Genomic DNA, 27,030 nt, shown 5'->3' on the forward strand with positions numbered 1-27,030 from the left:
CTATTCTCACTTGTTCTGCTGAGACAAGCAGCTCAATTGTTTGCAAATACATGTTTCTCCTAACTTTGCTTTTTCGTTCTTTGGCAGATGTTGGTTGATTCTGCTGTGCCAGAAAGGGGCAAACCTATTGAGCGAGATAGGCAGCTTGAAGTATAGCTCCAGACATGGATGAACAAGCCTTGCTTGGACTTAATCCAAATGCCAATGCTGACTACAGAGAGCGAGTATGTCTTGCCAGGGTATTAAGGGCTTGTGCTCACAGCTTTAAAAGTACTTGTGAGATGTTTTTGTACATTTCCTTTTTGGAGTTGTCTTAAGCCTTGCCTCAATTGCAGGTCTGTCTAATGTTTTTCGTTGTGTTCTAGCAATATTTTTTCAAAGCTTTTGCTTTACAATATAAATGTGTCATTTTATATTTACTATCTATTTGATTTCGTTTCAGGCATTGGCTTATTTTGAACAATTGAAAGTTTCACGTGATGCATGGCAGGTCTGTGCTGAAGCACTAGCCCAGCGTATATATAGGTGAGGATGCACTCATTGTATGTTCTTAAAGGAGGGGGGTTCAGTTGTTGACAGAGTAGAATGATTATGCAAACAAGTTGTGACCGTTTTATTTCCATGGTACCGGTTTAAAGGGATAGTATGGTAAGTCTACCTTATATACTATCAACTAAACTAATCAGTGTATCAAAAAGAGGCAGATGCAAGTGTGCAAGTACCCCCTCTACACCTCCCGTCTACAGCACCCACTGGTACATACTGCTTGCACTTCTATACTCCCAGCCTTGCCAACTTTTCTCAAAGACTCCATCCCACCTTCCCATATACAGAAATGTAATTCTTCACCTGATGTAAGTGCCCATATAGATCCAGCAAACGTGTGCACCTACATGTTTATGGTGTGTGGACATACCTAATGATGTGTGTGTGTGTGAGAGAGCTGGCCATAAAACACACTTGCATTGTTATTGCAGCACACTTCTTTGTTGGCAACAAGCAGTGAGAGACTATCAGAGACAGATATGTACTTAAGACAAATTAATGTTATTACAGACATTGGAAATAAACCAGAAAAATTGAGTCCTATAAAGCAATAAACACTGTGGTGGTGGAGGAAGTGGGGTGTGAAGAAAAATCAAAATCTTTTTACATTTGTAAAGAAGTACACAAACCTGAACAGAAACTCCAAGCAAAACAGAGCTAACAGATAATAAATGACCAGCATATTAAACTAAAAAGTACTTTTAATAAAACACAAATACACCTTAAAAAGAAATACCACACAAAATGGTGGAGTAGAGCAAGATGGGAGTGGTACCAAAAAAAGAGCCAGGAAAGAGGAGGCAGAGACTAATAGTGTAACAGAAAAATAAGAAGGGGAAGGAATATGGTGATAGGGGCAGGTACAGGGAGGAGCAAAGATGTGATGCAAAGGCAGAGAGGTGTAGGCTGAAGGGATCAAGATGGGGGAAGAGGAGGAGAGAGACCAAAAAACCCTACTGAATGGTTCGTCCAAAATAGTAGTAATGAAATAATCTTGGGGTGACACACTTTGTTATAAAGCAACACTATTCTGTGGCCTTCACAAACGTGATCGCTGACTGAAAGTGGGCAGCTTTCTTTGATGGGTCTTAGGTCTGTAGATTTTTCCCGGGTGTGAAAATATTCGGAGCTGTATCAGTCACATTTTTGGAGAGATGCGTAAAATTGTAGTTTTGATGAATTGTGCAATGTAAAGTGATGTTTAAAATTAAACTAATTATTTGTGTCAATATGTTAAAGCGTAATTATGCTTTTCCTTTAAAGTCATGTCTGTTTAGCTAGGGTGACCATAATGGGGGTAATTCAGAGTTGATCGTAGCAGCAAATTTGCTAGCAGATGGACAAAACCATGTGCACTGCAGGGGAGGCAGAGATAACGTGCAGAGAGAGTTAGATTTGGGTGGGTTATATTGTTTCTGTGCAGGGTAAATACTGGCTGCTTTACTTTTACACTGCAATTTAGATTTCAATTTGAACACACCCCACCCAAATCTAACTCTCTCTGCACATGTTATATCTGCTCCACCTGCAGGGTACATGGGGGGTCATTCCGAGTTGATCGCTCGCTGCCTTTTTTCGCAGTGCAGCGAGCAGGTTACTACTGCGTACGCACCACAATGCGCAGGCGTGTCATACGGGTACAAAGCGGATCATTGCTGGTTGATGGATTTAACGAAGAATCCATCTGCATAGCCGATTGCAAGGAGATTGACAGGAAGAGGGCGTTTGTGGGTGGCAACTGACCGTTTTCAGGAAGTGTTATGAAAAACGCAGACGTGTCCAAGCGTTTGCGGGGCGGGAGTCTGACGTCAATTCCGGGACCAAAAAGACTGGAGTGATCACGAGGGCTGAGTAAGTCCAGAGCTACTCAGAAACTGGAAAAAAACTTTTTTGTCCTGCTCGACTGCACACGCATTCGCACACGTGCAGAGCGCAAAAATACACTCCCCCTGTGGGCGGTGACTATGCGTTTGAACGACTGCTAAAAGTAGCTAGCAAGCAATCAACTCGGAATGACCCCCCATGGTTTTGCCCATCTGCTAACAAATTTGCTACTACGATCAGGTCTAAATTAGGCCCAATATCCCTTTAATCTGGGACACCTATGATTTACACAGGTTCTGTGGCCTGCTTAACTCTAGCCTGAATTTCACCTGGTTTTAGCCAGCCACAGGACCTGTGTAAATCATAGGTTTCCCAGATTAAAGGGATATTATGGTCACCCTAGTTTAGCTGCAATTCATACCCCTTTCAAACATGCAGCTAAATCCTGGGTTTATGCACGTGAACGTGCAGAAACCTTTGATTACTGCAAGTGTGAAAGGACACAACCCGGGAGTAAGTACCGACAAGGGTCACGTAGCTGAGACCCGGGAATTTGCTGGCTGCTAGACCCGGTAAATTCCCGGGTCACATGTCTGAAAAGGGTATTATTAACTTCCAGCAAAAAGTCCCTTCTCAGCTGTCTGTATGGTGCATTTGCCTCCTTATTTCATTGGGCTTTTATGTCTGTGCAATTATATAGCAACACACATTGTATATCAAGCAAAAGCAGGATGTTTCCTAATATAATTTATTGCACTAACTTTGTTTGCTAAAAATACAGTCTGCATCATCATAGTGACCACCATTGATCCTGATTAGCAGTTATTCAGGATGTACTTGTAATCTGCAGAATGGAACACACATTATAAAATGTCACCAGGGTATAAGCACACTGCTGTGCACATCCCAGTACTGTAGCTAGTGCACCTGAGCAATCACAGCTTAGCTCTTAGAAGTTGTTTGTTTAGCTGATAACACTATAATTTATGTATTAATGTCACACTCAGCCTTATGACTAAGCCAGTTTGCACCCCCAATTTTTCAAATAAGTCAAACTACTCTAAACCTAAACAGGCTGCATTGCTGTTTTACAGAGAACCTTTAGGAGAACTTTAAAATCAGTATATTATTATTTTATTCCTTATTTCAGTCTAATTGCATGTACTTTACATAGAAAAGGATCTTAGGGTACACACGTAAATGATATCTGCCCAATTTGTCATTTCTGCGCAAATCGGAATGACAAATCGGGCACATCGTTAAGTGTGTATGGTCGATTGTGCGCTCCCATGGGTCGCATGCTATATCTTCCAGTCTGCCGTATTGCACGGCCAACCTGAAGATACCCTGTACAATGCCATACTACAGAGTGCATCATGGCATCCTACATTGCGCCATCGTCCCCTACATGGTGGAAGTTTGTACTCCCTGCATGATGCAGGGTTTTTTCGCCCGTTGGATTGGCCGGGTTCACATGGTCCTAATGTGCCTTGGGTATATAAGATAATTTCTTTAGTCCCTAGATATGTGTTTGGCAGAATGACTTGAGCGCGAGGGCACAACGCATATGTTTAGTGTCAGGATTATTGATTATTTACAATGTGAGTGCCTTACAGTGGTGTATAAAATAATACGTTTTGTACCTTTTATTTGCCTGGTTTGAAGAGATTGCTGAATGTTACAAATGCGTAATGGTTCGTTTATTCTGTTTCAGTGATGATCACGTCAAATTCTTCTGCTTTCAAGTTCTTGAACACCAAATTAAATTCAAGTATGTGCCGTCTATGATGTATTTTGTTTTTATAATTCCCCAGTGCTAAATCTAAAAGTATTTGCATGTATATTTTACAACTGAATTTGTGCTGTTCTGATGTGTTTTTGTGTTTATGTATTTGTGTGTGTATGTATGTGTATATATGTATATATAATCATTTTTCTAAGTTGCACGTAATACCCAAAATGCACATATTCGCCATGACTGTAAATAACTGTGTAGCATTTAGTGAAATTGACATCCTTACGCCTTGGCTTCCATAGGGCAGACTGGCATACATTAGTTCTTTCTGGGCTGCTCTCAGAACACTGGTAATCATGGGCAGGAACCTTGAACATCAGAAAGTAAGCCTGCACTTGGTATATTACATATAGTTAATGTTGCCAGCTGAAAGAAAATGTAAATGCACTATATGGATATAAAATAAAAAGCTAGGTATTAAGGCTTGTTCTTGCCACTGTTAGGCCGGGTACATACCTGGACGACATCAGTATGATATATCCTTTCCAGGCAAATCGTGCAGTGAGACAGATCTTGCATGCTCCTGCGGGTTGCTAACTATATCTTCTGGTTGGCTGTGCTTCACGGTCATTCAGAAGACTTTGTTAATAATGCCATGCTGTTATATGCAGCATGGCACATCATGCTGTCATACCACTGCATCATGCAGTATGTACGGGCAGCATGATATGTCGGCCCAGTGGATCGGCCGGGAACACATCGGTCTGGTGTATACCTGGCCGAAATCTATAGGTATAGTATCTAGCGTAATAATAGACTGTAGTATTGATATTTTATATAAAAAAAATGTCAATATGCAACTTTGTGTAAAGGGTCCTGCACCGATGTGTGCTTCAAACACCATTAAATTGTAGTTATAATCTAATGCGCCCTCCCAAGTATAGTGGATGACCTCTTAACATTGGATAGTTTGTAAGCGACACCCAATATGCCTTATAGCAGGAGTTGTCAACCTTTTGCTATCAAAGTGCCAGATAAATCTTGTTAAACTCTGTGTGCCAGTTCCATATTTATCATATCTATCTCTTTGATAATGGGACCAAAAAATATACAGAATGCATATTACTAAATGTAGAAAATGTAATCTGTTTCAAAGCCCACAACGATAATGTGGAGGGGAAGCGAGAACAGAGGCATCAGAGTTAGTGGCAGCCCGCAAGACCAATACACCGAGCTTATAGAGGAAGTATTTACTTTGTCAGTGTTCCTGCTGTGGACAGCATGATACAGACTGTACAATGCTGACACTGTTGTAATGCTATTTAAAGCATTGCAAAAGGTGTTGTCATTTTAGCTTGAAACATGATCGTGAAATCAAGTGTAAAGTTGTGATGCCAACACATTTACAATGCTTTAAATAGCATTACAACCGTGTCTGCATTGTCCTGTCAGTATCCTGCTGTCCACAGCATTAACACCGACATTTCATATGTTTCTCACTCACACTGTACTGTAGGTTGGGCTCATTTGTATTGTGTGCTATCTGTAATTGATTAAATAAACAAATTGCTATTTCAGAGTCTGATTTATAAATGAATATTTGCGGGATAACTCCTGTTTTGGTACATGGAAATTTTAACTATCCTCTGAAGATATCTGCTGCAGTCCTCCATGGGTATCTGCCATCCAAAAAAATAAAAATAAAATTCACATGGGTGGAGAGAAACAAGTAAGCAACAGACACAGCCCAAAAATGTACAATTGGCTTTAACCTGCTATGTGAGTGCTTAGGCACTCCATCAGGAAGCCCATATTCCTCTCACATTAGGAAAGTGGGCCTGGTTCAGAGGTGGGCACAGTACCAATGTTATCGCAGTTGAGTGACTCTTATTTAGTTTTTTTTGCTACTAAGTGAAAAGTCTAGTAACCCCTTTCTGTGCACGTGTAAACCAAAGTGTGCGATGGTATGCGCATTTGCATACCATCTTCCTGTTGCTCGAGATGGCTTCTGCAATCCTTGGGTGGTTCAGCGTGTTGATTGGGTCGTGAAAAAGTCATTGCAGAAAGAGGTGTCATGGAAGTATCATGGGCATGTTTCAGCATGCGGCTGCGATCTTTCGCAGCCACAGTGGCCATATCTTAAGAAACTTAGAAGGGAGATTCTGCTCCAGACAGGGGCTGCTGAAGGAGTTGATGGCGGAGAGATTGGAACCACCAGCACACTTAATGGAGCATTGCTCATATATGCAAAGTCCGTCACATGGTAGTGCACAAGGAGAATGCTTAAACTGGCATTTGCATATTTTTGCACTTGAGAATCTGAGAAATTGCAGCTGTGCACGATCAGCGTGCACCTCCGAGCAAGGCCCAATGTCTGACTGTTAATTACCCAGGTTTTAATTTTTATTTTTATCGTTGTTTCCAATTGTAAAGCACAACGAAAATTGCTGCGCTATAAAAGAAACTGGTAATAATGTGTTTTAATGTAAGAGTAGTCAGTTGATTTGTTGTGACAACACTGCAAGTATGAAAACCTGTGATTTAGTGTCTGCTCTATTAGGACACATTGGGCGGTATCCAATTAGTGGTATCTCGCCGGGGGTTATCCAATTAGCCCCGAGAAGCAGTCTCTTATCCTTGATGCTATGTTATTGAAGCAGTGCTTCCCTTATTTGACAACTTGCTGATGAATAGAGAGCGAGGAGGACACATTGGGCGGTAGCTCACGGGGGCTATCCAATTAGCCCTGAGAATGCTTATTTAAAGAAAAATTGCATGTCTCGGCAAAGCAATCATGTCTATGACAAGCCAAATATGAGGATAGGGGTTTTTGGACACATCTGTAATTGTAATGACACCATTACTTATTTCTCTTACGTCCTAGAGGATGCTGGGGACTCTGTAAGGACCATGGGATATAGACTGGCTCCGCAGGAGACATGGGCCCTCTAAAGACTCTAGAATGGGTGTGCACTGGCTCCTCCCTCTATTCCCCTCCTCCAGACCTCAGTTAGATCCTGTGCCCAGAGGAGACTGGGTGCATTGCAGGGGAGCTCTCCTGAGTTTCTCTGAAAGACTTTTTGTTAGGTTTTTTATTTTCAGGGAGCACTGCTGGCAACAGGCTCCCTGCATCGTGGGACTGAGGGGGAGAGAAGCAGACCTACTTAAATGATAGGCTCTGCTTCTTAGGCTACTGGACACCATTAGCTCCAGAGGGTCGGAACACAGGTCTCATCCTCGTCGTTCGTCCCGCAGCCGCGTTGCCGTCCCCCTCACAGAGCCAGAAGATAGAAGCCGGGTGAGTATGAGAAGAAAGAAGACTTCAAAGGCGGCAGAAGACTTCAGATCTTCACTGAGGTACCGCGCAGCGGTAACGCTGCACGCCATTGCTCCCAACACACACACACACACACACACACAGCACTGTACGGGCGCAGGGGGGCGCCCTGGGCAGCAATTTATACCTCCTAAACAGCACTGGCACAGCTATTAGATACTGCTGAGGCAATATAATATAAAACCCCCGCCAGTATAAAGAAATTGAACGGGACCGAAGCCTGCTGTTGAGGGGGCGGGGCTTGATCCTCCAGCACTAACCAGCGCCATTTTTCTCCACAGCATGCTGCAGAGAAGTGCTCCCAGACTTTCCCCTGCTGAACAATAACAGGGGACAAAAATGAGGGGGGGGGGACATTTATTTGGTGCAGTTTGTACATATATTTTATATAAAGCGCTATTTAGGCTGGGACAGTGGTTTCAGCAAATTGTGGCACTGGGTGTGTGCTGGCATTCTCTCTCTCTCTGTCTCTCCAAAGGGTCTTATTGTGGGTCAATACCCATATTTATTTATCCCAGTGTGTGTGTGGGGGGTGTGTCAGTACGTGTGTGTCGACATGTCTGAAGCGGAAGACTCGTCTTGGGAGGTAGCAGAGCAGATGGTGATGGTGTCTCCTGCGGCACAGCCGACACCGGATTGGGTAGACATGTGGAATGTTTGATAAATGTGGCTTTATTACAGATTGGACAAAGCAGAGTCCAAAGACAAGCAGGGAATTAACCCATGGCTTTTACTGTTTCCCAGGACCCTTCAGGGTCCCATAAATGTCCCTTTGCCCAGTTAGCAGACACTGATACCGACACGGATTCCGACTCGTGTCGACTAGGATGATGCAAGGTTGCACCCATGAGTCGCGACAGTATTCAATATAGGTTTGTTGTAATAAACGTTGTTTTGCATATCTCAGAGGACTCCTCTGTCCCTGACACGAGGGTCTGCATATTTAAAGAAAAGTAACCTAACTCATCTCATGAGCTGACCGTTTTATTTAAAAAAGCTTGGGAGACTCCTGACATCAGACTGCAAGTTCCCAAGAGTATTATTATGGCGTATCCTTTCCCCTCAAAGGACAGGTTATGGTGGAAATCCTCGCCCACGCTGGACAAGGCCTTAACGCCCTGGTCCAAGAAGGTAGCATTACCGTCCCCTGATACGGCGGTCCTATAGGATCCTGCGGATAGTAGGCAGGAATCTACCTTAAAATAAATTCTATGCGACTGCCAGAGCCCTATTTAGACCTGCAGTAGCGTCGGCATGGGTAGGTAGCGCAATTACAGCTTGGGCTGATAACTTGTCGTCTAACATTGACACCCTAGAAAAAGATAGTATGGTGTTGGCCTTAGGTCACATCAAGGACGCAGCACTATATATGAGAGAGGTTGCAAGAGATATTGGGTGTTTGGGTTCAAGGGCTAAGGCCATAGCAGGTTCTGCTAGTAGGTCCCTGCGGACCCGTCAATGGACAGGTGATGCTGACTCGGAGAGTCATATGGAAGCTTTACCTTGCAAGGGTGAAGTTTTATTTGGGGAGGGCCTCGCGGACCTGGTTTTCACAGCTACCGCGGGTAAGTCGTCTTTTTTGCCTTATGTTCCCCCGCAGCAAAAGGAAACACCCTAATAACAGATGCAGTCCTTGCGGTCACGTAAGTTCAGAAAGGGGCGTGGCTTTATTTCCTCACCTGAGTTAGAGGGAAAAGATCACCGGCTACGGCCAGTTCACAGGAAAAGTGTCCTCCCCGGCCTCTACCACATCCATCAAAGAGGTGCTTCCACACCGATTTTCAAATCGGCCTTGCCAGCTACTTCCCCGGAGAGGAAAATAATTTTGGCTGCCATACTAAAGCGGGGTCAACAGCAAGTGTTTATCATGGTTCCCCTAGAGCAACAGGGAAAAGGGTTTTATTCAGCCCTATTTGTGGTCCCAGAGCCGGATGGCTCGATCAGACCGATTCTGAATCTAAAATTCCTAAACCTACATTTAAAGAGGTTCAGATTCAAGATGGAATCTCTCAAGGCAAGGATATCCATCCTGGAAAGGGGGGGATTTTAGGGTGTCACTAGACATAAAGGATGCATACCTTCATGTACCCATATATCCTCCTCATCGGGCGTACCTAAGGTTCGCTGTACAGGATTGTCATTACCAGTTTCAGACGTTGCCGTTTGGGCTTTCTACGGGCCCGAGACTTTCACCAAGGTAATGGCGGAAATAATGGTTCTCCTGCGCAAACAAGGGGTCACAAGTATCGCATACTTGGACGATCTCCTGATAAAAGCGAGTTCAGGGGAGCAGTTATTAAAAACAGTGTCTCTCTCCCTGAGAGTACTACAACAGCACAGCTGGATTCTAAATCTGCTAAAGTCGCAGTGGGTTCCGACAACTCGGTTGTATTTTTTTGGGCATGATTCTGGATATGGAAAAACAGAGGGGTTTTTCTCCCGGTAGTAAAGAGCCCAGGAACTCCAGAACAGGATCAAAGACCTGTTAAAGCCTAAAACAGTGTCAGTCCATCAATGCACTCGAGTACTGGGGAAAATGGTGGCGACCTACGAGGCAATCACCTTCGGCAGGTTTCATGCGAGGACATTTCAGTGGGGCCTTCTGGACAGGTGGTTCGGGTCCCATCTTCAAATTCATCAGAAAATAAGCCTGTCCCCCAGGGCCAGGGTCTCTTTCCTGTGGTGGCTGCAGAGTGCTCACCTTCTAGAGGGTCGCAGGTTCGGCATTCAAGACTGGGTTCTGGTGACCACGGACGCGAGCCTCCGAGGATGGGGAGCAGTCACACAAGGAAGACATTTTCAGGGACTATGGTCAAGCCAGGAGGTTTGTCTTCACATCAACATTCTAGAATTAAGGGCCATATACAACGGCCTACGACAAGCGGGGAATCTTCTTCTTCGACCTACCGGTTCTGATTCAATCAGACAACATCACAGCCGTGGCTCATGTAAACCGCCAGGGCGGGACAAGGAGCAGAGTGGCAATGGCGGAAGCCACCAGGATTCTTCGCTGGGCGGAAAATCACGTAAGAGCTCTGTTAGCAGTCTTCATTCCGGGAGTGGACAACTGGGAAGCAGACTTCCTCAGCAGACACGATCTCCATCCAGGAGAGTGGGGACTTCATCAAGAAGTTTTTGCAGAGATAACAAGTCTTTGGGGAGTTCGTCCAATAGACATGATGGCGTCACGCCTCAACAAGAAGCTTCGGAGGTATTGTGCCAGGTCAAGGGACCCTCGGACAGTAGCGGTAGACGCCCTGGTGACACCATGGGTGTGTTCAGTCGGTCTATGTGTTCCCTCCTCTTCCTCTCCTCTCAAAAATATTGAGAATCATAAGACGAAAAAGAGTGCAGACAATACTCATTGTTCCAGATTGGCCTCGAAGGGCCTGGTATTCAGATTTTCAGGAGATGCTCACAGAAGATCCATGGCCTCTTCCTCTCAAGGAGGACCTGTTGCAGCAGGGGCCCTGCGTGTTCCAAGAATTACCGCGGTTACGTTTGACGGCATGGCAGTTGAACACCGAATCCTAGCTGGGAAAGGTATTCCGGAGGAAGTCATCCCTACTCTGATAAAGGCTAGGAAGGAGGTGACGGCGAAACATTATCACCGTATCTAGAGGAAGTCTGTATCTTGGTGTGTAGCCAAGAATGCTCTACGGAAGATTTCCACTTGGGCCTTTTTCTCCACTTTCTACAGACAGGAGTGGATATGGGCCTGAAGTTAGGGCAGAAATCTGTACCTTAATGGAGCCTATCTATATTCTTTCAGAAGGAATTGGCTTCTCTCCCAGAAGTCCAGACTTTTGTAAAGGGAGTGCTGCACATCCAGCCTCCTTTTGTGCCCCCAGTGGCACCTTGGGACCTTAACGTGGTGTTACAGTTCCTAAAATCTCTCTGGTTTGAGCCTCTTCAAACAGTGGAATTAAAATTTCTCACTTGGAAGGTGGTCATGTTGTTGGCCTTGGCATCTGCAAGGCGGGTGTCCGAATTGGCGGCTTTGTCTCACAAAAGCCCCTATCTGATTTTCCATGTGGATAGAGCGGAGTGGAGGACTCGTCCTCAATTTTTGCCTAAGGTGATTTCATCGTTTCATATGAACCAACCTATGGTGGTGCCGGTGGCTACGGGAGACTTGGAGGATTCCAAATCCCTTGATGTAGTCAGGGCCTTAAAAATTTACGTAGCCAGGACGGCTCGGGTTAGGAAAACAGAGGCACTGTTTGTCCTGTGTGCAGCCAACAAGGTTGGCGCTCCTGCTTCTAAGCAGACTATTGCTCGCTGGATCTGTAACACGATTCAGCAGGCTCATAATACGGCTGGATTGCCGTTACCAGTAAAGGCCCATTCCACTAGGAAGGTGGGCTCTTCTTGGGTGGCTGCCCGAGGCGTCTCGGCTTTACAGCTTTGCCGAGCAGCTACTTGGTCGGGTTCAAACACCTTCGCACAATTCTACAAGTTTGATACCCTGGCTGATGAGGACCTCATGTTTGCTCAATCGGTGCTGCAGGGTCATCCGCACTCTCCCGCCCGGCTTGGAGCTTTGGTATAATCCCCATGGTCCTTACTGAGTCCCTAGCATCCTCTAGAACGTAAGAGAAAATAAGATTTTAAACCTACCGGTAAATCTTTTTCTCCTAGTCCGTAGAGGATGCTGGGCGCCCGTCCCAGTGTGGACATGTTTCTGCAAGACTTGTATATAGTTGTTGCTTACATAAGGGTTATGTTACAGTTAAGATCAGTCTTTAAATGATGCTGTTTTGTTCATGCTGTTAACTGGTTGCGTATATTCCAGGTTATACGGTGTGGATGGTGTGGGCTGGTATGAATCTTGCCCTTAGATTAACAAAAATCCTTTCCTCGTACTGTCCGTCTCCTCTGGGCACAGTTTCTCTAACTGAGGTCTGGAGGAGGGGCATAGAGGGAGGAGCCAGTGCACACCCATTCTAGAGTATTTTTAGTGCCCATGTCTCCTGCGGAGCCCGTCTATACCCCATGGTCCTTACGGAGTCCCCAGCATCCTCTACGGACTAGGAGAAAAAGATTTACCGGTAGGTTTAAAAGCTTATTTAACACTGAAGTTCTGTTTCATGTATATTAGTAAGTTTAGTAATATATAGCTGTTTGATAGGAATTAAAATACTGACTTTACTTTCTGTTCAGATTCAGAAGATTACATAGTTCCGAATGATATTACGGACTTATGAATGTTATTGCTGGTGTCTTGCTTATAAATCAGGTTTATGACTTAAGTGTTGGTTTTGTATAGTGTTACCTGTTTGGCCTGGAATATTGTACATGTTAGGGAGAGATCAACGCTTATGACACAAATGTTATGTTACTCTGTAGTACGCTGCACCCTACACCTTTATGACAGCAGCGTATAGGAAACAAACTGCTCTACAAAGTGGTGTTAGAGGATTTCATAATTCTATACCTATTTCCAGAGGAGGGAAAATTCTATGCAACAGACATTGGGGTTAATCCCCTCATTTTAGCAATTCTTTCAGTTGCTTACACACTCTCACATCTGCAACATAATCTATTTTTCTCTAACGTCCTGGTGGATGCTGGGACTCCGTCAGGACCATGGGGAATAGCGGGCTCCGCAGGAGACAGGGCACATCTAAATAAAGCTTTTAGGATCACATGGTGCGTACTGGCTCCTCCCCCTATGACCCTCCTCCAAGCCTCAGTTAGGTTTTTGTGCCCGTCCGAGAAGGGTGCAATCTAGGTGGCTCTCCTAAAGAGCTGCTTAGAAAAAAATTTTTTAGGTTTAAATCTCAGTGAATCCTGCTGGCAACAGGATCACTGCATCGAGGGACTTAGGGGAGAGATTTCCAACTCACCTGCGTGCAGGATGGATTGGAGTCTTAGGCTACTGGACACTTAGCTCCAGAGGGAGTCGGAACACAGGTCCTCCTGGGGTTCGTCCCGGAGCCGCGCCGCCGATCCCCCTTACAGACGCTGAAGACGGAGGTCCGGAAAGCAGGCGGCAGAAGACTCCTCAGTCTTCATGAAGGTAGCGTACAGCACTGCAGCTGTGCGCCATTGTTGCTACACGTCTCACTGATTCAGTCACGGAGGGTGCAGGGCGCTGCTGGGGGCGCCCTGGGCAGCAATATTAAATACCTTTAGTGGCAAAATAAATACATCACATATAGCCATTAAGGCTATATGTATGTATTTAACCCAGGCCAGTTTTCTTAAAACCCGGGAGAAAAGCCGCCGAAAAAGGGGCGGAGCTTATTCTCCTCAGCACTCGGCGCCATTTTCCTGCTCAGCTCCGCTGGTGAGGAAGGCTCCCAGGACTCTCCCCTGCACTGCACTACAGAAACAGGGTAACAAAGAGAAGGGGGGCATAATTTGGCGATATTGATATACAGGTTGAGTATCCCATATCCAAATATTCCGAAATACGGAATATTCCGAAATACGGACTTTTTTGAGTTAGATTGAGATAGTGAAACCTTTGTTTTCTGATGGCTCAATGTACACAAACTTTGTTTAATACACAAAGTTATTAAAAATATTGTATTAAATGACCTTCAGGCTGTGTGTATAAGGTGTATATGAAACATAAATGAATTGTGTGAATGTATACACACTTTGTTTAATGCACAAAGTTATAAAAAATATTGGCTAAAATGACCTTCAGGCTGTGTGTATAAGGTGTATATGAAACATAAATGCATTCTGTGCTTAGACTTAGGTCCCATCACCATGATATCTCATTATGCTATGCAATTATTCCAAAATACGGAAAAATCCCATATCCAAAATACCTCTGGTCCCAAGCATTTTGGATAAGGGAGACTCAACCTGTATTAAAAGCGCTTATATCAAAAACAACACCTTCTAGGGTTGTTTATATACATTTATAGCGCTTTTGGTGTGTGCTGGCAAACTCTCCCTCTGTCTCCCCAAAGGGCTAAGAGGGTCCTGTCTTCGATTAGAGCATTCCCTGTGTGGCTGCTGTGTCGGTACGTGTGTGTCGACATGTATGAGGACGATGTTGGTGTGGAGGCAGAGCAATTGCCGGTAATGGTGATGTCACCCCCTAGGGAGTCGACACCGGAATGGATGGCTTTAGTTATGGAATTACGTGATAATGTTAGCACATTACAAAAGTCAGTTGACGAAATGAGACGGCCGGAAAACCAGTTAGTACCGGCTCAGGCGTCTCAGACACCGTCAGGGGCTGTAAAACGTCCCTTACCTCAGTCAGTCGACACGGGTACCGACACAGATGAATCTAGTGTCGACGGTGAAGAAACAAACGTATTTTCCAATAGGGCCACACGTTATATGATCACGGCAATGAAGGAGGCTTTGCAGATCTCTGATACTGCTGGTACCTCAAAAAGGGGTATTATGTGGGGGGTGAAAAAACTACCTGTAGCTTTTCCAGAATCAGAGGAATTGAATGACGTGTGTGACGAAGCGTGGGTTAACCCAGATAGAAAACTGCTAATTTCCAAGAAGTTATTGGCATTATACCCTTTCCCACCAGAGGTTAGGGCGCGCTGGGAAACACCCCCTAGGGTGGATAAGGCGCTCACACGTTTATCAAAGCAAGTGGCGTTGCCGTCTCCTGATACGGCCGCCCTCAAGGATCCAGCAGATAGGAGGCTGGAAACTACACTGAAGAGTATATGCACACATACTGGTGTTATACTGCGACCGGCAGTAGCCTCAGCCTGGATGTGCAGTGCTGGGGTAGTGTGGTTGGATTCTCTGACTGAAAATATTGATACCCTGGATAGGGACAGTATTTTATTGACTCTAGAGCAATTAAAGGATGCTTTTCTTTATATGCGAGATGCTCAGAGGGATATTTGTACTCTAGCATCAAGAGTAAGCGCGATGTCCATATCTGCCAGAAGAAGTTTATGGACGCGACAGTGGTCAGGTGATGCGGATTCCAAAAGGCATATGGAAGTATTGCCATATAAAGGAGAGGAATTATTTGGGGTCGGTCTTTCGGACCTGGTGGCCACGGCAACTGCCGGCAAATCCACTTTTTTACCTCAGACCCCCTCCCAACAGAAAAAGACACCGTCTTTTCAGCCGCAGTCCTTTCGCTCCTATAAAAACAAGCGACCAAAAGGACAGTCTTATCTGCCGCGAGGCAGAGGAAAGGGTAAGAGAGGGCAGCAAGCAGCCCCTGCCCAGGACCAGAAGCCCGCCCCGGGTTCTACAAAGCCATCAGCATGACGCTGGGGCTTTACAAGCGGACTCAGGAGCGGTGGGGGGTCGACTCAAGATTTTCAGCAATCAGTGGGCTAGCTCACAAGTGGACCCGTGGATCCTGCAGATAATATCTCAGGGTTACATGTTGGAGTTCGAAAGGTCTCCCCCTCGCCGGTTCCTAAAGTCTGCTTTACCAACGTCTCCCTCAGAAAGGACGTCGGTTTTGGAAGCCATTCACAAGCTGTATTCTCAGCAGGTGATAGTCAAGGTACCCCTCCTACAACAGGGAAAGGGATATTATTCCACACTATTTGTGGTACCGAAGCCGGACGGTTCGGTAAGACCTATTCTAAACCTGAAATCCTTGAACCTGTACATACAGAAATTCAAGTTCAAGATGGAGTCACTCAGAGCAGTGATAGCGAATCTGGAAGAAGGGGACTTCATGGTGTCCCTGGACATAAAGGATGCTTATCTGCATGTCCCAATTTACCCCTCACACCAAGGGTATCTCAGGTTCGTGATACAAGACTGTCATTATCAGTTTCAAACGCTGCCGTTTGGTTTGTCCACGGCCCCTCGGGTCTTTACCAAGGTAATGACCGAAATGATGGTTCTTCTACGAAGAAAAGGCGTATTAATTATCCCTTACTTGGACGATCTCCTGATAAGGGCAAAGTCCAGAGAACAGCTGGAAGTCGGTGTAGCACTAACCCAGGTAGTGCTTCAGCAACACGGGTGGATTCTGAATCTTCCAAAATCTCAATTGACCCCGACAACTCGTCTGCTGTTCCTGGGAATGATTCTGGACACGGTTCAGAAAAAGGTGTTTCTCCCGGAGGAGAAAGCAAGGGAGTTATCCGAACTTGTCAGGAACCTCCTAAAACCAGGAACTGTCAGTACATCAATGCACAAGAGTCCTGGGAAAGATGGTGGCTTCTTACGAAGCGATTCCATTCGGCAGATTCCATGCACGGACATTTCAGTGGGATCTGCTGGACAAATGGTCCGGATCGCATCTGCACATGCATCAGCGGATAACACTGTCACCAAGAACAAGGTTGTCTCTCCTGTGGTGGTTGCAGAGTGCCCATCTGTTAGAGAGCCGCAGATTCGGCATACAGGACTGGGTCCTGGTGACTACGGATGCCAGCCTACGAGGCTGGGGAGCAGTCACACAGGGAAGAAACTTCCAGGGCGTGTGGTCAAACCTGGAGACGTCCCTTCACATAAATATACTGGAGCTAAGAGCGATCTACAATGCTCTAAGCCTGGCAAAATCGCTGCTTCAGGGTCAGCCGGTGTTGATCCAGTCGGACAACATCACGGCAGTCGCCCACGTAAACCGACAAGGCGGCACGAGAAGCAGAAGAGCAATGACAGAAGCTGCAAGGATTCTGCGCTGGGCGGAGAATCATGTCATAGCACTGTCAGCAGTGTTCATCCCGGGAGTGGACAACTGGGAAGCAGACTTCCTCAGCAGACACGACCTTCACCCGGGAGAGTGGGGACTTCATCCAGAAGTCTTCCACATGATTGTAAACCGTTGGGAAAGACCAAAGGTGGACATGATGGCGTCTCGCCTCAACAAAAAATTGGACAGATATTGCGCCAGGTCAAGAGACCCTCAGGCAATAGCTGTGGACGCTCTGGTAACACCGTGGGTGTACCAGTCAGTGTATGTGTTCCCTCCTCTGCCTCTCATACCAAAGGTACTGAGAATTATACGGAAAAGAGGAGTAAGAACAATACTGGTGGCTCCGGACTGGCCAAGAAGAACTTGGTATCCGGAACTTCAAGAGATGCTCACGGAGGATCCATGGCCTCTACCTCTAAGAAGGGATCTGCTTCAGCAGGGACCTTGTATGTTCCAAGACTTACCGCGTCTGCGTTTGACGGCATGGCGGTTGAACGCCGGATTCTAAAAGAAAAGGGCATTCCAGAGGAAGTTATTCCTACCTTGATTAAGGCTAGAAAGGAAGTGACTGTACAACATTATCACCGCATTTGGCGAAAATATGTTGCGTGGTGTGAGGCCAAGAAGGCTCCAACGGAAGAATTTCAATTGGGTCGATTCTTACATTTCCTGCAAGCAGGATTGTCTATGGGCCTAAAATTGGGGTCCATTAAAGTTCAAATTTCGGCCTTATCAATCTTCTTCCAGAAGGAATTGGCATCAGTGCCTGAAGTACAAACTTTTGTCAAAGGTGTACTACATATAGTGCCTCCAGTGGCACCGTGGGATTTGAACGTAGTTTTGAATTTTCTCAAATCTCATTGGTTTGAGCCTCTAAAATCGGTAGATTTAAAATACCTTACATGGAAAGTAACCATGCTATTGGCCCTGGCTTCAGCCAGGAGAGTTTCAGAGTTGGCGGCTTTATCATACAAAAGCCCATATCTGATTTTCCATTCGGACAGGGCAGAACTGCGGACACGTCCTCATTTTCTCCCTAAGGTGGTTTCGGCTTTTCACTTGAACCAGCCTATTGTGGTGCCTGCGGCTACTAGCGACTTGGAGGACTCCAAGTTACTGGACGTTGTCAGAGCATTAAAAATATATATTTCAAGGACAGCTGGAGTCAGAAAATCTGACTCGTTGTTTATATTGTATGCACCCAACAAGATGGGTGCTCCTGCGTCTAAACAGACGATTGCACGTTGGATCTGTAGCACAATCCAACTTGCACATTCTGTGGCAGGCCTGCCACAGCCTAAATCTGTAAAGGCCCACTCCACAAGGAAAGTGGGCTCATCTTGGGCGGCTGCCCGAGGGGTCTCGGCATTACAACTTTGCCGAGCAGCTACGTGGTCAGGGGAGAACACGTTTGTAAAATTTTACAAATTTGATACTCTGGCTAAGGAGGACCTGGAGTTCTCTCATTCGGTGCTGCAGAGTCATCCGCACTCTCCCGCCCGTTTGGGAGCTTTGGTATAATCCCCATGGTCCTGACGGAGTCCCAGCATCCACTAGGACGTTAGAGAAAATAAGAATTTACTTACCGATAATTCTATTTCTCATAGTCCGTAGTGGATGCTGGGCGCCCATCCCAAGTGCGGATTGTCTGCAATACTTGTACATAGTTATTGTTACAAAGATCGGGTTATTACTATTGTTGTGAGCCATCTTTTCAGAGGCTACTTCGTTTTTTGTTATCATACTGTTAACTGGGTTCAGATCACAAGTTGTACGGTGTGATTGGTGTGGCTGGTATGAGTCTTACCCGGGATTCAAGATCCTTCCTTATTGTGTACGCTCGTCCGGGCACAGTACCTAACTGAGGCTTGGAGGAGGGTCATAGGGGGAGGAGCCAGTACGCACCATGTGATCCTAAAAGCTTTATTTAGATGTGCCCTGTCTCCTGCGGAGCCCGCTATTCCCCATGGTCCTGACGGAGTCCCAGCATCCACTACGGACTATGAGAAATAGAATTATCGGTAAGTAAATTCTTATTATATCTCACTTAATTTCCCTATTCCTTGTGTTGCACTGGACTTTAACCACAGCACACTTTTCACCTCATCATGGCGCTTACTGCCCCCCATTTCCTTCATTTAATTTATTTTATTTTTCCCCTAAGCTGACACCTTTTTTATTTATATTTTTTTTTATATTATTTTTTTTATTTTACTAATGTTACCAGGTTATATCACCAACCTATGCGGGGGTTTATGATTCCCAATCCTATTGATACCAGGACCCTGGTTATCTATTTACGTTTAGGTTGCTGTTCCCTGTTTTCTTTTCTTCCATCCATATGCCTTCAAGCCAATTATTGTATTTTGGCTGTTACTCTATCTGGCAACTCACCCACCATGTTTAACTTATGTCAGTTTGACCCCTATACAAAGATGGCGCCCGAGTATTCACCATCTCCGCCCCACATCCCCTGATAGACGTGTTCAGCGATACTAATGTTATCTCTGCCTCCCATTTCTGTTTTAGATATAGCCAACATTCAGCGGCATATATCTTTTTCAATAATCTATCATAACCAACCTATCCAGGTTTATACCCATAACCTTATGCCAGTTTTACCCTTACTTCGTCGTCATATCCCTGTGCAAAGATGGCGCCCGACGATTCACCATCCCCGCCACGCTTTCCATTGGTCAGATGACGTTCACTGACAGACGTGTCCAGCGATACTAATATTATCTCCGTCCCCCATGTCTGTTTTAGATAGTCAACATTTAGTTGTATATATATTTTCAATAATTTATCATAACCAGCCTACCCAGGTTTATACCCATAACCTAAGATGAGGCTCTTTGATTTCTAACTTTGACCAATACCGGGATCTCCGGTATCTGTTTCCGCCCTTGTTGCCGCTCCTCCCTTTTCTTTCATAGATATGCTCTATGTCTATCACTGCATTATGATTTTATTATCTGCCAACACGTGTACACCTTTCAATTCATCTTAGTTTTACCTCAATCCCGTTACTAATATCCCTGTACAAAGATGGCGCCCTAGGTTTCATTATACCCGCCCTGACATCTCCGCCACACTCCGTATTGGTCTGATAATGCAGTAGACGGACGCATCCAAGCGGCAGCAGAGTGCTCCCGCCCACTGCGTCCGCTCTCTGATACAACCAACAGCGATTGGCTCACATATCTTATGCAGCTGCTTTTAAACCCTGCATCCCCATCCACTCCTCTAAACCTGGAAGTGAACAAGCCCGGATGGGCGAAACGCGTAATCCACGGCGGGACAGTCTATGGAGGGATTCTTTGGCACCATTTCCCTCACCGGACGATGCCCTGACATTCCTACCCTGACCTCTCAGTTTGGAGTATCGTAAGCCTGCATCTGTCTCATGAACATATTTCACAGACAGCAACACGTTATCTTGGTGTATCTACACTTTGTATACTTATATTCATATACTTTATAATGCATTAGAGCAGACATCTTTATGTGAAGACTGTCTGTTGTTACAGGCTTTGGGTCCAATCCTAAATAGAGGCAAACATATTGCCATATTGTCCTATTATTTTGTGATTTTTCAGCACTTGGCAGATATCCTGTGCCAGAACTGTCTGAATTTGCAGATGGGTTGCTTGATCGCAAATAGAGGCAAGCATACTGGTACACTGCCCCATCTATTGTGATCTTTAGTGCCGCCCCAGAAAACAGATAACAAAATGCTATGATTGTATTTCTGGTTCATCCTGGATAATACGCAATATATATTTCTCTAACGTCCTAAGTGGATGCTGGGACTCCGTAAGGACCATGGGGAATAGCGGCTCCGCAGGAGACTGGGCACAACTAAAGAAAGCTTTAGGACTACCTGGTGTGCACTGGCTCCTCCCACTATGACCCTCCTCCAGACCTCAGTTAGATTCTTGTGCCCGGCTGAGCTGGATGCACACTAGGGGCTCTCCTGAGCTCCTAGAAAGAAAGTATATTTTAGGTTTTTTATTTTACAGTGAGATCTGCTGGCAACAGACTCACTGCAGCGAGGGACTAAGGGGAGAAGAAGCAAACCTACCTAACTGGTGGTAGCTTGGGCTTCTTAGGCTACTGGACACCATTAGCTCCAGAGGGATCGACCGCATGGAACCGGCCATTGATGTTCGGTCCCGGAGCCGCGCCGCCGGCCCCCTTACAGAGCCAGAAGCAAGAAGAGTCCGGAAAATCGGCGGCAGAAGACATCAGTCTTCACCAAGGTAGCGCACAGCACTGCAGCTGTGCGCCATTGCTCCTCATACACACTTCACACTCCGGTCACTGAGGGTGCAGGGCGCTGGGGGGGGGCGCCCTGAGCAGCAATAAAAACACCTTGGCTGGCAAATATATCACAATATATAGCCCCAGAGGCTATATATGTGATAAATACCCCTGCCAGAATTAATTAAAAAGCGGGAGAAAAGTCTGCGAAAAAGGGGCGGAGCTATCTCCCTCAGCACACTGGCGCCATTTTCTCTTCACAGTGCAGCTGGAAGACAGCTCCCCAGGCTCTCCCCTGTAGTTTTCAGGCTCAAAGGGTTAAAAAGAGAGGGGGGGGCACTAAATTTAGGCGCAATATTGTTTATACAAGCAGCTATTGGGGGAAAAATCACTCAGTTATAGTGTTAATCCCTGCATTATATAGCGCTCTGGTGTGTGCTGGCATACTCTCTCTCTCTGTCTCCCCAAAGGACTTTGTGGGGTCCTGTCCTCCGTCAGAGCATTCCCTGTGTGTGTGCTGTGTGTCGGTATGGCTGTGTCGACATGTGGGATGAGGAAGGTTACGTGGAGGCGGAGCAGAGGCCGATAAATGGGATGTCGCCCCCTGTGGGGCCGACACCAGAGTGGATGGATAGGTGGAAGGTATTAACCGACAATGTCAACTCCTTACATAGAAGGCTGGATGACGTAAAACAGCTGTGGGACAGCCGGCTTCTCAGCCCGCGCCTGCCCAGGCGTCTCAAAGGCCATCAGGGGCTCAAAAAAACGCCCGTTACCTCAGATGGCAGACACAGATGTCGACACGGAGTCTGGCTCCAGTGTCGACGAGGTTGAGATATATACACAATCCACTAGGAACATCCGTTACATGATCTCGGCAATGAAAAATGTGTTACACATTTCTGATATGAACCCAAGTACCACATAAAAGGGGTTTTATTTTTGGGGAGAAAAAGCAGCCAGTGTTTTGTTCCCCCATCAGATGAGTGAATGAAGTGTGTGAAGAAGCGTGGGTTCCCCTAATAAGAAACTGGTAATTTCTAAAAAGTTACTGATGGCGTACCCTTTCCCGCCAGAGGATAGGTCACGTTGGGAGATATCCCCTAGGGTGGATAAGGCGCTCACACGTTTGTCAAAAAAGGTGGCACTGCCGTCTTAGGATACGGCCACCTTGAAGGAGCCTGCTGATAAAAAGCAGGAGGCTATCCTGAAGTCTGTATATACACACTCAGGTACTATACTGAGACCTGCATTTGCCTCAGCATAAATAGTGCTGCTGCAGCGTGGTCTGATACCCTGTCAGATAATATTAATACTCTAGACAGGGATAATATTTTGCTAACATAGAGCATATTAAAGACGTCGTCTTATATATGAAGGATGCACAGAGGGATATTTGCCGGCTGGCATCCAGAATTAATGCAATGTCCATTCTGCCAGGAGGGTATTAGAAACCCGGCAGTGGACAGGTGATGCTGAATTTAAAAGGCACATGGAGATTCTGCCTTATAAGGGTGAGGAATTGTTTGGGGTTGGTCTCTGGGACCTCGTATCCACAGCAACAGCTGGGAAAAAATTTTTTTACCTCAGGTTTCCTCACAGCCTAAGAAAGTACCGTATTTTCAGGTACAGTCCTTTCGGCTTCAGAAAAGCAAGCGGGTCAAAGGCGCTTCCTTTCTGCACAGAGGCAAGGGAAGAAGGAAAATGCTGCACCAGACAGCCAGTTCCCAGGATCAAAAATCTTCCCCCGCTTCCTCTGAGTCCACCGCATGACGCTGGGGCTCCACAGGTGGAGACAGGTGCGGTAGGGGCGCGTCTCGGGAACTTCAGGGACCAGTGGGCTTGCCCACAGGTGGATCCCAAGGTTCTGAAAGTAGTATCACAGGGATACAGGCTGGAGTTCGAGGCGACTCCTCCTCGCCGTTACCTCACATCAGCCTTGCCTGCTGCCCTCGGAGAAAGGTAGTACTGGCGGCAATTCACAAGCTGTACTTCCAGCAGGTGAAATCAAGGTACCCCTCCTTCAACAAGGCCGGGGTTACTATTCCAAAATGTTGTGGTACCGAAACCAGACGGTTCGGTGAGACCCATTCTAAAATTGAAATCCTTGAACACTTATATACGAAGGTTCAAGTTCAAAATGGAATCGCTCAGGGCGATTATTGCAAGCCTGGAGAATTTCATGGTATCACTGGACATCAAGGATGCTTACCTGCATGTCCTTATTTATCCTCTTCACCAGGAGTACCTCAAAATTGTGGTACAGGATTGTCATTACCAATTTCAGACGTTGCCGTTGGTCTGTCTCCGGCACCGAGGTATTTACCAAGGTAATGGCCGAAATAATTATCCCGTAATTGGACGATCTCCTTATAAAGGCGAGGTCCAGGGAGCAGTTGTTCGTCGGAGTAGCACTATCTCGGGAAGTGCTACACCAGCACGGCTGGATTCTGATTATTCCTAAGTCGCAGCTGGTTCCTACGACGCGTCTACTGTTCCTGGGTATGGTTCTGGACACAGAACAGGATAAAAATGGGTTTCTCCCGGAGGAGAAGTCCAAGGAGTTGTCGTCTCTAGACAGAGACCTCCTAATACAAATACAGGTGTCGGTGCATCAATGCACGCAAGCCCTGGGAAAGATGGTAGCTTCTTACGAAGAAATTCCATTCGCCAGGTCCCATGCAAGAATCTTCCAGTGGGATCTGTGGGACAAGTGGTCCGGGTCGCATCTTCAGATGCATCGGCGGTAACCCTGTCTCCAAGGGCCAGGGTGTCGCTGTTGTGGTGGCTGCAGAGTGCTCATCTTCTAGGGGGCCGCAGATTCGGCATACAGGACTGGGTCCTGGTGACCACGGATGCCAGCCTTCGAGGCTGGGGGGCAGTCACACAGGGAAGAAACTTCCAAGGCTATGGAAAAGTCAGGAGACTTCCGTACACGTAAATATTCTGGAACTAAGGGCCATTTACAATGCCCTAAGTCAGGCTAGACCCCTGCTTCAACACCGGCCGGTGCTGATCCAGTCAGACAACATCACGGCGGTCGCTCATGTAAACCGACAGGGCGGCACAAGAAGCAGGATGGCGATGGCAGAAGCCACAAGGATTCTCCGATGGGCGGAAAATCATGTGTTAGCACTGTCGGCAGTGTTCGTTCCCGGAGTGGACAACTGACAAGCAGACTTTCTCAGAAGACACGACCTCCACCCGGGAGAGTAGGGACTTCATCCAGAAGTCTTCCAAATGATTGTACACCGTTGGGAAAGGCCACAGGTGGACATGATGGCGTCCCGCCTCAACAAACCGTTACAAAGATATTGCGCCAGGTCAAGGGACCCTCAGGTGTGGGTGTACCAGTCGGTGTATGTGTTCCCTTCTCTGCCTCTCTTACCCAGGGTAATGAGAATAATAAGAAGGAGAGGAGTAAGAACTATACTCATGGTTCCGGGTTGGCCAAGAAGAGCTTGGTACCCAGAACTCCAAGAAATGATCTCAGAGGACCCATGGCCTCTGCCGCTCAGACAAGACCTGCTGCAGCAGGGGGCCTGTCTGTTCCAAGACGTACCGCGGCTGCGTTTGACGGCATGGCGGTTGAACGCCGGATCCTGAAGGAAATGGGCATTCCGGAGGAAGTTATCCCTACGCTATTTAAAGCTAGGACAGAAGTGAACGCAAACCATTATCACCGCATATGGCGGAAATATGTTGCGTGCTGTGAGGCCAGGAAGGCCCCAAAGGAGAAATTTCAGCTAGGTCGATTTCTGCACTTCCTACAGTCAGAGGTGACTATGGGCATAAAATTGGGTTCCATGAAGGTCCAGATTTCGGCTCTATCGATTTTCTTCCAAAATAGAACTGGCGTCACTGCCTGAAGTTCAGATTTTTGTTAAGGGAGTGCTGCATAGTCAGCCCCCGTTTGTGCCTCAAGTGGCACCGTGGGATCTCAACGTGGTGTTGGATTTCCTGAAGTCGCATTGGGTTGAGCCACTTAAATCCGTGGAGCTACAATACCTCACGTGGAAAGTGGTCATGCTGTGGGCCTTGGCGTCGGCCAGGCGTGTATCAGAATTGGCGGCTTTGTCATACAAAAGCCCTGATCTGTATTTTATATGGATAAGGCGGAATTGAGGACTCGTTCCCAATTCCTTCCTAAGGTGGTATCAGTTTTTCATGTGAACCAACCTATTGTGGTGCCTGCGGCTACTTGGGACTTGGAGGATTCCAAGTTACTGGACGTAGTCAGGGCCCTGAAAAGTATATGTTCCAGGACGGCTGGAGTCAGGAAAACTGACTCGCTATTTATCCTGTATGCACCCAACAAGCTGGGTGCTCCTGCTTCTAAGCAGACTATTGCTCTCTGGATCTGTAGCACGATTCAACTTGCACATGCTGCGGCTGGACTGCCGCACCCTAAATCTGTAAAAGCCCATTCCACAAGGAAAGTGGGCTCTTCTTGGGCGGCTGCCCGAGGGGTCTCGGCTTTACAACTTTGCCGAGCTGTTACTTGGTCGGGTTCAAACATTTTTGCAACAGTCTACAAGTTTGATACCCTGGCTGAGGAGGACCTAGAGTTTGCTCATTCGGTGCTGCAGAGTCATCCGCACACTCCCGCCCGTTTGGGAGCTTTGGTATAATCCCCATGGTCCTTACGGAGTCCCAGCATCCACTTAGGACGTTAGAGAAAATAAGATTTTACTCACCGGTAAATCTATTTCTCGTAGTCCGTAGTGGATGCTGGGCGCCCATCCCAAGTGCGGATTGTCTGCAATACTTGTTTATAGTTATTGCCTAACTAAAGGGTTATTGTTGAGCCATCTGTTGAGAGGCTCAGTTATATTTCTCTATCGTCCTAAGTGGATGCTGGGGTTCCTGAAAGGACCATGGGGAACAGCGGCTCCGCAGGAGACAGGGCACAAAAGTAAAGCTTTTACAGGTCAGGTGGTGTGTACTGGCTCCTCCCCCTATGACCCTCCTCCAGACTCCAGTTAGATTTTTGTGCCCGGCCGAGAAGGGTGCAATTCTAGGTGGCTCTCATAAAGAGCTGCTTAGAGAGTTTAGCTTAGGTTTTTTATTTTACAGTGATTCCTGCTGGCAACAGGATCACTGCAACGAGGGACAGAGGGGAGAAGAAGTGAACTCACCTGCGTGCAGGATGGATTGGCTTCTTGGCTACTGGACATGAAGCTCCAGAGGGACGATCACAGGTACAGCCTGGATGGTCACCGGAGCCACGCCGCCGGCCCCCTCACAGATGCTGAAGCAAGAAGAGGTCCAGAATCGGCGGCTGAAGACTCCTGCAGTCTTCTTAAGGTAGCGCACAGCACTGCAGCTGTGCGCCATTTTCCTCTCAGCACACTTCACACGGCAGTCACTGAGGGTGCAGGGCGCTGGGGGGGGGGCGCCCTGGGAGGCAAATGAAAACCTTTAAAAAGGCTAAAAATACCTCACATATAGCCCCAGAGGCTATATGGAGATATTTACCCCTGCCTAAATGTACTAAATAGCGGGAGACGAGCCCGCCGAAAAAGGGGCGGGGCCTATCTCCTCAGCACACGGCGCCATTTTCTGTCACAGCTCCGCTGGTCAGGAAGGCTCCCAGGTCTCTCCCCTGCACTGCACTACAGAAACAGGGTATAACAGAGAGGGGGGGCAAAATAAATGGCAATATATTAATATAAAAGCAGCTATAAGGGAGCACTTAATCATAAGGCTATCCCT

General features: G+C 46.6%; 1 protein-coding gene across 3 annotated transcripts in view; it reads left to right on the forward strand.

The window, feature by feature from the left end:
* XPOT (exportin for tRNA) overlaps positions 1–27,030 on the forward strand; it is a 288,220-nt gene that overhangs the window by 2,733 nt on the left and 258,457 nt on the right. For 2 of the 3 annotated variants that reach the window (XM_063927565.1, XM_063927566.1), the window contains exons 2-4: positions 88–224; positions 443–525; positions 4,085–4,141. In XM_063927565.1, coding sequence (XP_063783635.1) covers positions 165–224; positions 443–525; positions 4,085–4,141 — 200 coding nt within the window. In that variant the 5' untranslated portion in view covers positions 88–164. Of the gene's footprint in view, positions 1–87; positions 225–442; positions 526–4,084; positions 4,142–4,407; positions 4,489–27,030 lie in introns of those variants that run through there. The other variant, XM_063927567.1, reaches the window with a different exon arrangement.

Source organism: Pseudophryne corroboree, chromosome 6 (assembly GCF_028390025.1).
Source record: "Pseudophryne corroboree isolate aPseCor3 chromosome 6, aPseCor3.hap2, whole genome shotgun sequence".
Lineage (NCBI taxonomy): Eukaryota > Metazoa > Chordata > Amphibia > Anura > Myobatrachidae > Pseudophryne > Pseudophryne corroboree.